Source organism: Podarcis raffonei, chromosome 3 (assembly GCF_027172205.1).
Source record: "Podarcis raffonei isolate rPodRaf1 chromosome 3, rPodRaf1.pri, whole genome shotgun sequence".
In the NCBI taxonomy this organism is placed as follows: domain Eukaryota; kingdom Metazoa; phylum Chordata; class Lepidosauria; order Squamata; family Lacertidae; genus Podarcis; species Podarcis raffonei.
The window spans coordinates 90210056-90223159 of record NC_070604.1 but is presented as its reverse complement, the minus strand read 5'-3'; the positions used below and the strand labels follow the sequence as shown (position 1 = coordinate 90223159).

Sequence of the window (13104 nt, the reverse complement as noted above, 5' to 3'; positions counted from 1 at the left end):
AAAAATACATAAATAACCAAATGATCAGCATATAAAAAAATAAACACAGGGCTAAAAGCAACAGAAATGTATTTTCATAAACCACCACAATCAGAACAGAGTTAACAAACATTATCTAAAACATTTAGGGGAATAGAAATGTTTTCTATCAGTCTTGTACCAAATGAAGGTTCAGCACCATGAAAGCCTCCCTGGGGAGAGCATTCCATACAGGAGCACTTTCCCCAGTTAGTCTCAGAAGGTAGTGGACTTTAAAGTTTGAGCACTTACATTTTAGTGTTTCTCCAGCATATGGAATATGCAACTTAAAGCGATCACAGCTGGGCCCAAGAGTCAAGGACATGCAGCTAGAAGGGAAAGAAGAGGGAATTGAAGGACCAAGATGCACACAATATCAGAGTCTGATCAATGAGCAACATGCCCAGATTAAATGACAAAGGCATTAGATAAAAGCATAGGAAAACCAAAGTAATCAGAAATCTGAAAGTCATGATTGGTGTCGGCTTTTATTTACTCTAAAGCACTCAAAGTATGTAAAGTACTTTAGAAATAAAAACACAGTACAGGATCTCTTGTCCATTCCAGTTGCTCCTGTTAACAAATAAAAGTAGGAAACTGCTCCTCATCCACATTTCCTTATGTGTTCTTCAATACTTTTATTATTGTTAGCTGCTCTGAGCCCGGCTTCAGCTGGGGAGGGCGGGATATAAATAATTTATTATTATTATTATTATTAATGGTTCCTGTCCAAAAAGAAAAGAGCAATGGCTGCAACAGTTCCTCCGTATATTGCATGTGGACTTGCTTTCTCTCAAGGAAAACATCCCCATAATATAATAAAATACCTAATACAGACCTCAGATGGCTATTACGGCTGCAGTCCTATGCACTGCCATAGGTGGGAATTCAATGAATACAGTGGGGGGTTACATAAAAGTAAACATGCATAGGATTCACTTGCCTCTTTAGTAAGAAGAAGAAGAAGAGAAGAAGAGTTTGGATTTGATATCCCGCCTTTCACTCCCCTTCAGGAGTCTCAAAGCGGCTAACAATCTCCTTTCCCTTCCTCCCCCACAACAAACACTCTGTGAGGTGAGTGGGGCTGAGAGACTTCAGAGAAGTGTGACTGGCCCAAGGTCACCCAGCAGCTGCATGTGGAGGAGCGGAGACACGAACCCGGTTCCCCAGATTAGGTGACTACCGCTCTTAACCACTACTCCACACTGGCTCTCAGTAAGCCATTCAATAACCTTCTCAACCCTTTATTAACTGACTTTTATACGATACAAGGAATTATTCTGTGTCGTTGTCACATTTATGCTATAGCCTTGCTGTATTCGGGGTTTTTCCTTGAAGTTTTCATTTATAAATATGTATGTCTTTATTATCTTATATAACATCAGACTTCCTCCCCACCCCACTTCACACATCTGACAAAAAATTCAAAAAGGTTGATTTTAAAAAAACCAAAGCCGTTTGGGGATTCTCTGTGAAGAGCTGCCAATAGGGATGATCTAAAAATAACTCCAGCGTACTGCCATGGGCACCTTTGGCCATGCTCAGTGTCACTGCTCACCACTAAACAGTCATCACATGTCCCCAAGATGTAGAGAGGGAGGAGAGAGTTGGCAGTGGATACAGAATCAAAATCAAGCAGTGAGTGACCACCAGTGCATGAGAGGGTTGCACCCCAAGCAGAAACACTGGCCTGTGAATAATTTCCCTCGTGGTCTACCATTAAAGGCTCCACATTTAAGTTTCGCCCCAGCATGGCCCGATATTCTAAACACCCATTCAAACTCATGGACAGATCCATCTTTTGCACTGAACTCCCAACATCCATTGAAACAATCACAAATGCATGACATTTAACTTCACAAGTTCCCTATAACACATCAGCAGCAGATTATTGCTTATTGGACATCATACTGAGCTGTAGCTTGACATGTGATTCCAATCTTCCTTGTAAATCATAGATTTGAAGAGTGTTTAGTCCAGCCTCATGTTCAGAGCTAGAGCATACCTAATAAAAGGTTGTCCCCACCCCTGTAAGTAATTGGGTTCCTTGTCAAACTGATCTTTCAGGTATTTCTTCCAAGGTCTCATTAAAATCTACCTTCCTATAACTTGCACCCATCAATCTAGTCCTGCTGTCTGGGGCAGCAGAGGACAAGTCTTTGCTCTCTTCTTTTGACAGCTCTTCAGACATCTGAAGAATGCAATCATGCCCACTGTCCCTGCACCCTTGTCTTCTCATCTTCTAGATAAACATACCCAGTTGGAATAAAAAAGGTATTTCTGATTTTGCAAATAAACCACTTCATTTAGTTCACTTCAGAATAGCAGGGGGAGAAAGGATAATATACTTTACGGTGTAATAGAGATAATAATAAGAGCATCCTTAAAAGCAACACTAAGTATTTTCCAGGCTGTTAAGATTCTGCTTTTTAAAAAACGTATATATATATATAAAAATACTGGTCTAGAAATGAGAGCTAACAGCAGCTGCGGCTACATTTTGTCAAATTACTTTTTGATAAAGCTACACAAGAGATTTCAAAAGCAGATACTTTCTGAGCAAAAAGTATTAGTTAGCAAAATACTTTTAAGGAGCTACAAATGCTGTCAAGAGAAAAGGAAGTAGTAGTGAGAAAATTGAGCATTAATAGTGGTTCCCAAGATATAAATCAAATAGATGCAGGCACCATACAAGAAAACTGAAGCATATCCTGTAACATTTCCTGGTTGTGTAAAGTCGTATCTTGCTTGCTTTTGCTCTGCCCCCATCCACAGAGTAGAGAAAGCTTATCCACAAGTTTGCCGTATCATATTCTGAGCCTTCTGTAACAGTAGTTCTAAAATATTAAACTTTGGGTGCTTTGGGGGGAGAAAGTGTCTTGAAGTTGTCCAAGTTACACATTAAGATACTTAAAGGCAAACTCAAACTCATTTCACAAAACCAACACAGCTGTGTTAGCACCAAAAAAATAAGATTTGGAAATATGACTGCCCCTCACTACTATGCTAAATAATGGCAGAAATACAGTTAGCAATGGGCTCAACTTATCTAGGCTAAATAGACAGTTGCCTTGTTGTAGCAGAGTTTAACTCTGCCTGATGGATCAAGTTTGCAGTCTGAGAGTGCTCCTGGATCCTGCTAGGCTCCAAGAAGCCAAGGTAGCAGCCATGGCCAGAAACATTTACATCATGCTTTGGCTAGTATACCAGCTGGACCGTCTCCTAGAAAAGGCCACCACTATGCATGCCATTATCAACTTTGGACTGGACTACTGCAACGTACTATATGCGAGGATGTTTTCAGACACTTTGATCAGTACAGAGTGCAGAAGATAGAGTTCGTGATTCAGATGAACCAGGATTATTCACTGGTTGTCAATTAATTTCCAAGACTATTTCAAAGTGTTTCTTTTACCTTGATGCCTGTCCCCTTTTTTTTAGCCAAGCCTGTAAAGCTGAATGCGCACAAGTTAAATGTATTTAAGTTGCGAGTTATCTGTGTTGAAATGATACGGTCATTATGCCTGGTAGCCACTGACAGTCTTATCTTTCAAGCCACTTTCAAAGATGTGGCTATCATCACATCTTTAACTAAGTGCTGTGTGCAAAAGTGCATCCTTTAGTCTGCCCTGTATCTGATGACCCTTTCTTCTAATATTATGATAGAGAGAACATAACATATCTTTCTCCACACAATGCATAATCTCTCACACACCTACCATGTCTAACCTCATTCACCTTTTTTACAAGCTAAAAAGACGCAGATGTTGTAACCTGTCCTTGAGCCCCTTCCTTGATCATTTGGCTGCCTTTTCCTGCAACTTTTCCAGCTCTGCAAAATCCTTTCTGAGACATGGTGACCAAAACTGTACACAGTATTCCAAGTGTGGTTATTTGGTATTGTTTTGCCAGTTTTATTTTATTTATTCCTTTTCTAATTACACCCAATGTGGAATTTGTACCTTTTCAATAGCGATGCCTAGATTTGCAATTCACCGCCCAGGTGAGCCACACCTGGCTCCCTCTTTCAGATGAACATGTATGACTTAGGCAGTGGTCAACTTTGGTAGTTTTGAATCTCGCTACTGCTGGTGTTTCAATTTATTTATTTATTTTACTATTTTTTATGAATTTGTTGGTTGGTCGTTGTTTATTTTTATCTTATTATGGGTATTATTAGTCACCTTAGGTGTCTTTAAATAGGCTGAAAGAGACAGCATAAAATATTTAAATAAAATAGGTTACAGGGGAGTTTCCCAGAAAAAGCAAGACCTATTCTATATTAAAATTATATGAGCAAATCCCTAGGTTAAGAACGTGCTTATTATGTTGTGTGAGCTGTGCTCAATTATTCCCCACAGCTCAGAAATGTCAGCTGTCAGAACAGACCCACTAATGAAGAAATCAGCACAGAAACATGTCATAGTGTTCGTGCTTGACAGCAGTGTCAGCCACTGAAATTTATTACTATTGCTTCTCTAGACTTGTGGTTGTGGCTGATACAACACCAAGTTATACTGAGGGTTCATTGGACATCAGTAATGTATGCAAAGTTACAGCTCCCATCCTACATCTATTGGTGGCCTTCTGGCCAGGTAGAAGAGTCATGTTTAGGAACATAGTTCACCTAGCTCAATACATTGTATGGAAGCAGCATTCCAGGGTTTCAGATAGGGGTATTCTCCCTATGTAAAGATTTTGGAGACTGAACCTTGGACCTTTTGCTTGCAAAGCATGCACTATATCACTAAGCTGCAGTTCTTTCCTAAAATAAAAGTTCTTCCTCAGCCCAATCCTAGTCCTAACGTAAAAAAGGTAAAGGACGCCTGGACAATTAAGACTAGTCAAATTTGACTATGGGGTTCGGTGCTCATCTCCACTTTCAGGCTGAGGGAGCCAGTGTTTGCCCGCAGACAGCTTTTTTGGGTCATGTGGCCAGCATGACTAAACTGATTCTGGTGCACGGAATACTGTGGCAAGTGCCAGAGTGCATGGAAATGCAGTTTACCTTCCTGCTGCAGCGGTACCTATTTATCTACTTGTGCTGGTATGCTTTTGAACTGCTAGGTTGGCAGGTGCTGGGCAAAGCAATGGGAGCTCACCCCGTTGCATGGATTTGAACTGCTGACCTTACGATCAGCAAGCCCAAGAGGCTCAGTGGTTTAGACCACAGCACCACCCGTGTCCCTAGATCTAGTGCTAAACCTCCATCTAGCATTATTGCCAACAGTAAAAGATGAAAGGTGGTATTCAACAACAAGAAAATTCTTACACAATATAACTAGCATTTAACAGTAACATCTTAAGAAAAGTTAACTTTGGGGAAGCCCTATTTTTCAGATTATGTATAGCCAAATACTTAAGACAGGCATTTAGGGTTGGATACAAAACCAAATGTGATATGGAAATGAAATGCTCAAACACATTAGATTCATTTCTGAAATCAATTACCAAGCTCTACCAATGAATAATAACATTAAATCCAATTGTGTTGCACTACACATCACGATTTCTATAGCCTTGCTAAAACTTCTTAAATTTCTTCATTCCAAATAAATTGAATGTGATTACTGACAACAAAAATTGGCACATAGACATTATTTGAATTCATTGAGGGCACTTACCCAGATTTCAGATCTGTAATCCTTAAACAGTTAGTTGCATCCAATCCTACTTTTCCATTCCTGACCACATTAGAAACAAAAGGAGAAAGTGCTGGAGATATTCTGTGCAAAGCAACTTCAGGGGACATCCTAATCTGCAAGGTGCACACAGTTCTGCAAGGAAAAATAATTGTGAACGTATCAAAGAGTAGCCACACCATTTCTATACATATTTTAAAAGAGACGACTCTTGAGACCTGACACACAAGGCAGGGCCAAAGACAAGGCAAGCAAAGAAAGCAAGCAACTTTTTAAAAAAGGCTGATGCAAGTAGGGGCCAAGGGAAAGGAAATGGAAGCAAAGCCTGCTGGGAACAGGGGGCACATTTGGGCTAGCTGCTGCCCATCCACTTGGCTATGGTCCACAGTTATAGCCACGCAACCATTTGCACTCCTAATATTTAGTAAGCATCTCACTCATAAAACATGGTTTTCTCATTTTGTTCAGTGGTCCATTATAAAATACAACACAACTTATGACCTAACAAGATGAGAATAGCCCACCACTGACTTGATAAATCTTCTGGTTCTGCTGGTTGCTTGGGGTGACAAAAGCAGAGGTGGAGGGGTGGTTGTCAGGCTCTTGGCAGACAACTGTATCCAGCTGATGGGCTGTGCTCAACTCAGTGTGTCACCAGTTGTGCAGGCCTGATAGTTACTTCAGCAGTTGGACAGTGCCCTTTTTATTAATCTCTCAATGAGCTTAGTTACCATTAACACATTTTAAAGTTTACCAGAGTATAAAATTTACCTACCATTCCAAACAATTTACTAAAATACCTTGTTAAGTCAGAACCGAGATCAAATATGCTGTGCTTATTATTTTTATCCAAATAAAATTGAAAAAAAATATTGGGAGAAAAGTGTCTCTTAGTAACAATAGAAAACTTAACGTGCTTTGAATTTCTCCCCAAATACTACATATGAGATTGCATTAAACTTTGTAAGTAGTATATAACAATATTCATATAAAAGTGCAGAAGACTACAGTGCTGCAAACAAAACTGAACATTTCAGAAATAAGATAAATGGTTAAATGCCATTGAATCATTTCCCACTTTTATTTATAGATTCATAAATTTATAAATTGTTTACACAACCCTCAAATGAAGCTGTCTTATCCCAAGTCAGAGCACTGGTCCGTCTAGCCCAGTACTGTCAACTCTGACTGGAAGCAGTTCTTCAAGCTCCTATCCTCATATCGATGGTAGGCAGCTGGCACTTGTTTTTGTAGGGCACCCTTACCTTTGACAGCTATGTGTTGTAAAACTCAACAGCTTTCCTCAACGTAACATAAAATACTCATACTTGGCATGCACAGATAGCTGTTCAAGCGCCGAACGCACACTTCACACACGTGATATCACAACAACCTTACACGGTAGATTAGAATTATTATACCTGTTTCCCAATTTTGAAATGTTAAAATGACTGTAAAATTAGTGAAATGTATAAACTTGGAAAGTGTGTGTGTGTGTATACTTAAAAGAATTATTATACCCATGATTCTAGATTCAGGTAGGTAGCTGTGTTGGTCTGACGCAGTCGAAATAAATAAAGATTTTTTTTGGTCCAGTAGCACCTTAGAGACCAACTAAGTTTGTTCTGGGTACAGTGGTACCTCAGGTTAAGAACTTAATTCGTTCTGGAGGTCCATTATTAACCTGAAACTGTTCTTAACCTGAGGTACCACTTTAGCTAATGGAGCGTCCTGCCGCCGCCGCCATGCGATATCTGTTCTCATCCTGAAGCAAAGTTCTTAACCCGAGGTATTATTTCTGGGTTAGCAGAGTCTGTAACCTGAAGCGTCTGTAACCCGAGGTACCACTGTATAAGCTTTTATGTGGTCTCTAAGGTGCTACTGGACCAATTATTTATTTATTTATTATACCCATATTGCAGATGCAGCAGATCCAGTTAAATGGCTGCTTAAGCTCATGGCAGAGATGATGCCTGAGCCAGGGGACTTATCCACTACAACTGGCTTTCTACCTGTAGCAAGAAGGAGTGGCACATGAGCCCAGCAAGGGCACCAGCTGCTGCAACCCTGCAATCTATTAAGAAACACAGGAAACGGGTATTATGAGCAGCAGTATTGATTCATAAATTAGCAGCACCTACAAGTAAGTACAGCAGAAGCCTTACACACAATTGGTAGTGGCTGTTTCCTATAAAACGGTCTCCCCCCGCCAAATGCCCAGGTCTGAGGGGTTGTTACCCCTCCCCCCCCCAGCCAAGCAACCCTCCCTTACTACATGCTTTGCTCCCCCAATAAGCAGAGAAAGAGAAGGGGTGGGGAAACCCCACCAGCATCCACCCACCCCACCCAGCCTGAAGGGGAACCATCTTTGCCCCCCACCCCCTGTTGCTGTGTGTAAAGAGAGACTGCACGGGGGGGGGGAGGGGAGAAGTACGGGCAAACAAACCTCCAAGAAACACAGCAGCTGCCACTCGCCTTGCCCCGCGCGCCTGCGTAGACCCTCCCACTCCGCCCAGCACGCTCCTGCGTGCGCGCCCGCGCGCCAATCTCCTGCAGAAAAGCCAAGCGCGCACCCGATAGGCAGTTTTAAAAAAAAAAATAAAATCGGGGCTTCCGTGGATATATAGGCGACTAAAGCGCGCCTGAAAAAAAAAATTGCGCCCGTTAGAACGGGCAGCAGAGTTATAAACGGGTGCTTTGATAACGGTGTGCTGAGCTCGCTCCGCAGTCGAAGTTCGGGATAGCGCAAAGTAAAAACTCAGGCGCCTTGGCGGGCGCACATATTGGGCAGGCGAAGGACCCCCCTCTGGCAAAGCGGGGTGAGCGGTGGTTGGAGAGCTAGTGCCCAGGCAGCTCAGGTACATGCGAGTCAGGTTGGGTGCTGTGGTCCTAAACCTCTCTCTGACATGGCAGCTGCTGAGGTCGTGGTGGTGGGATCCTGTATGACTGATCTGGTGAGGTTAGTATGGCAAATGGGATCCTCTGCTGCTGCCCCCCCTGTTTTACCAGCTGCTTCGGTTTGCTTAAGGCTCTTACCCCGAAGTGGCTGCAGAGTCCAGGGAGAGGAGGAGGCGTGTTGGAGGCTGCAGCCCTGCAAGCCCAAGCCTCTGGAAGTAGAGAGAAGGGGGAGGGAAAGAGCAAACTGGTCTTAGTGGCGAAGTTCATCATGGCCAACTGGAATGGAAAGAGTTGCAAAGACAGCAGGAGCCCCAAGTGAACTGGTTTCTCTCTTCCCTCCACTGCAGTTTGCTTGAGGGGCTGGTGTCAGGTGGCAGTTGAGGGGCAAAAGGCCCAATGGTCCTGATATTTCAGCAGAGCTGACAAAGGGTCTCTCTCTCTGCTGCAGCCTAGTAGATATCATGGAGGTTTCTTCTGAAGCATGCCTAAGATGTACACTTGGGAGTAAGTCCCTGTAAACTCTGTGGGTTGCATGCAGCAGTACACTGATGTGAGCCATTCTGCTAGCACAATTTCTCTTTCCACAATGGAACATTCTCCTCCTTTCCACACAACCCCAACTTGTTCTGGGTCCTGTCCCCCCGCTGCCACCAAACCCTCTGGAACAGATGTAGGGAAGAAAGTAATGAGTAATTCTTTTTCACTTGCACCAATTCTGGAACTAACTATTGCACTAGCACAACTGTTTCATTGCATACCACTGGTGCTTTTTTTTTCTTGAAAAATGTTTTGGGGTACTCTCATTTGGACTCAAGAAAATCACCATTTTATAGTTCAAATCGGGGGAAATGAATACAGTAAATGGACAAAAGTACAAAGATTCACAAATTGTTTATGGGTATGCGTACCCCTGCTTCCCCCCCAAAAAAAACCCCACTGCATACCACCCAGTGTGACTTACTTCTGAGTAAATATGCAGAGAGGTGGGTTTCAATGGTGCACGCTTAGGATCGTGCTCCTAATAAGTCCAAAATAAATACTATCCTTTTGTAATTGCAGTTGCCTCTCTGCACATATTGAACTGAAGTAGGAAAAAAACTTTATCTGTTTGTGTGTTGATTGTGAATACAAATTGTAGTTAAAGTACCTCCATGATTCTTTCTGGAGCAGAAATCAACTTTAATTTGTGAAAACATTCAAGCTTTTGAAGTAATTTTAGGTTCACATAGCTTTTTTGTGTGAGAGGGGGAAAAATTGAAGTTAAGAGTTTGCATATTCTTACAGATCAATGTATCCCAATGAAAATATCACTGTGGACTTTGCCTTTTCAGTTATCGGGAGTTAATACGTTAATAACTCTTAATGGGATATACAAACAGAACTGAAGAGTTCTAATTCCCCATGCTCAGTGTGACTCAAGTAACCATATTCCTTCCAACTAAGACAAAAGTGCCTACTACAACCTGCTGTTTATACAGGAAGGATAAGATACAGTCCACAATGGATCCCATGTTCTGTCATTACGTAATCTCCATTCCCTGACATTATTTACTTAGTATTCTATTTTTTTACCAGAGTTAGAGAAGTTCACAACAGTCATAAGATGTAAAAGATCTATCAATAGCCTTTCATAACGACAAACAAAAATACCCCCAAGAACATAGGAAGCTACCTTATATCAAGTCAGGCTTTTTGCCCATCTATTCTTTCTGGGTGTTGTTTTCCAGGGTTTCAGGCAGGGATGTTTCTCAGAACCTGCCGCTGGGTCCTTTTAAGTGGAGATGCCTTAAGGTTGAGCCTGGGCCCTTCTGCATGCATCACAAGTGCTCTGCCGCAGAGCTATGGTCCAGTGGAAACAGGAATATCTGCCTGATACGCTTTTGCCTTCCTACTGCAAATGAAAGTATTGTTCTGAGACCACTGTGACCTGCTACAGAAGTGATGGGTGACTTAAGTATTTAGTCAGTAATTTCCAGGAACACTTTCCCCATTTGATGGATTGTTGATGACTGCTTCAAAATTCTTACATGTGTCTTTCAGAGGATTCTGGAGCATGTTCTAAGGCAGTAGCCTTTAATAATTTCAAACCAGGGACCCACCTTTAGCCCAAACATACATTGGGAGACCCATTTCTTTTCTCTTTTTTGCCACCTGCTGTTTCAAATCTCCTTAGATCATGGCCCCATGTTGGGTCCCAGCTCACTAGCTGAAGATCAGTGGTCTAAGGCAGAGATGGAAAACTTTGGACCACATGTCTCTATCTGGCCCTTAAGACTCTCCCTGTTCCTCTGGCCACATCTTTTACTGGCCCTGCTCAAACCCTCAAGTAATTTTGTGTGGCTATAATGTTTCCTTGGTCTCTGATAATTTGTCTTGTTTGGATGAGGGCTGGAGAGGTGTATGTGTATGTGGTATTTGTGTGCCTGAAATGTAACCTGTTGTGCAAAAGTAAGTCTTCCATCCATTGTTCTTCCCACTACACACCAGTGGCTCCTAGAAGGTTGTCCCTGAAAGAATGCAGTCCTTGGACTGAAAAAACCCCTCCAATCCTGGTCTAGGTTGCACTCAGTTGACAAGCACACAGCTAGGTTTGTTAAGCTCACTTGTCACCCTAGAATGCTTCCATTACTTTTCTTCAACTTTGCATTTCAGGGTAAATCAGTAATAGTTTCCCAGCAGTCTTTCAGGCAGCATATCCATAATTATCTATCTTCTCATCAAGAAATCCCTGAAGAGTTTCAGTTAAATCCCAGAGTTACTCGGAACACAGTTTGCAAATACTAATTTAAGCAAATATTTTGAGCAGATTACATATTACTGCTAATGAATAGCTTTTATGTTTGTTCCCTAAAACTAATTAGACAGGGAAGAATAAAAATAAAATAAAATAAAAATATGCCATCTTTTGCAAAATTAAAAATACTTTGCGTCCACACTGACTTAAGTACAAAAAAGAACCAGAAAACACTAAACAGATTGGTTTAAAATCTGAAACTTATGGTTTATTGTGATGTTCAAACACACACTGTTTCCCCCCACTGCATTCTGTTGTATTGATTGTCAGTGCCAGTGACTCTATAAAGCACCCCTGAATTTTGGCATATGTAGGTTTCTTCCCCCCGGAAAGTTAAGGCTATAATACCATTACTTAATTACCTGGGAGTACATTTCATTGAATTCAGTGGGACATATTTGTGAGAAGAGATGCATAGTATTGCACTATAAAAATGCTAAAAGGCCCTCATGAGACCTTGTTCTTTCGTTTTGTATAAGAAGGCTAGCATGTTTTGTGTATACTGTGTTGAGGATTGATGATAAGCCTTTAAATGTTAGAATTTTAACTGTCTGTTGGTGGCATTGGCATTCTACTTGTTGTTAACACTGGGAGAGACTATGTCGGGTCTATTAACACCTGACGCTCTAGAAAAGGGATGTTAAAGCTAGAATAGGAACCTATGGCCCTCCAGATGTTGTTAGAGTCCAGTTCTCATCCACTCCACCTGCTGGTCCAAAAACTCTCTCTCCCATTTTGCTCTAGAATTTAGGAAACTTTATGTGGGAATAGAGGATTGGGAATGGCTTACTACAGCCCTACCCTCCAGTATCCTGCCAGTAAGTTGACAAAACCTTCAGTCTTTAGCTCATTACATGAATCTACACACATACTGCCTTATTCTAGTGGAGTTTAATTCCGGATCAACATACATGTTCATGCAACATTGCAGGAATGCTATAGAATGGAAGTGAAGGGAACTTAGAGATGGTCAGTATTGGCTTAAGATCTGCGTAGCATTTCATGCAGTTGAGAGTTCCAGTACACAAGGCTAGTGAGAATGAGACACACTAAAAATAACTGAATTTAAAATGGAAAATTGCTGTAATAGATGAAATTAAATGCAGAGAGCTATGCTGAAACAATCAGAGCAATAATATTGCTTCTAATTTTTTTGAGAACAAGAAAAGTTGCAACCCTGAAACCAAGCACGTATGCTTCTTGGGGGAAAACAATATTTCAGTTCTTACCCTCTCATGGGGGTTTCATTTGCGTCTGGCTTGCTATTTTCACCACCCAAAAATAGGAATGGCATCCTGATTTCTAGTCCTATCTTGTACTCAGTTCTGTTAATAATAATTTTTAATAGGCTGATTGGCTGAGGAGGAACAATGAAAAACATATGCCTTAGATTTTAGGAAATGATAAAGGCAGCATCAATCTACCAAAGCTTAACACTGAGTAACGATAAACAATAATCATAAATACATTCAAAAGATAGGCAGAGCAATCCTATACTTTATTCTGCCAGAAATGGCTCTGTGAATGGAGGCATCTGCAAGTGTATTAGAAGAGTTCTGCTGGCGTATTTGTCATGCCACCAGCGTATTTGGCATTCCACCAGCATAGCATTTATTTGAAACATTTATATGCCATCTTGAAGAGTAAACTCTTCCAAAGAGGTTTCCAATAAAATTAATATATAGTACAATATACTCACAAGTAAAATATCAGCAAACCAACAGCTGATAAAGCAAGCAACCCACAATTTAC

General features: G+C 41.3%; 2 protein-coding genes across 5 annotated transcripts in view; one reads left to right on the top strand and one right to left on the bottom strand.

Moving 5' to 3' along the window:
- BABAM2 (BRISC and BRCA1 A complex member 2) overlaps positions 1-8211 on the bottom strand; it is a 140770-nt gene extending 132559 nt beyond the window's left edge. The window contains exons 1-3 of the mRNA XM_053382959.1: positions 8107-8211; positions 5643-5795; positions 271-347 (exon numbers count right to left, since the gene is read on the bottom strand). Of these exons, the coding sequence (XP_053238934.1) occupies positions 271-347; positions 5643-5770 (205 nt within the window). The 5' untranslated portion in view covers positions 5771-5795; positions 8107-8211. The remainder of the gene's footprint in view (positions 1-270; positions 348-5642; positions 5796-8106) is intronic.
- A 159-nt stretch (positions 8212-8370) lies between these two features.
- The window catches only part of RBKS (ribokinase), a 65543-nt gene continuing 60809 nt past the window's right edge, over positions 8371-13104 (top strand). Inside the window, exons 1-2 of one of the 4 annotated variants that reach the window (XM_053382962.1) lie at positions 8599-8619; positions 9007-9050. In XM_053382962.1, coding sequence (XP_053238937.1) covers positions 9040-9050 — 11 coding nt within the window. In that variant the 5' untranslated portion in view covers positions 8599-8619; positions 9007-9039. Of the gene's footprint in view, positions 8620-9006; positions 9051-11055; positions 11147-13104 lie in introns of those variants that run through there. The other 3 variants (XM_053382963.1, XM_053382960.1, XM_053382964.1) reach the window with 3 other exon arrangements.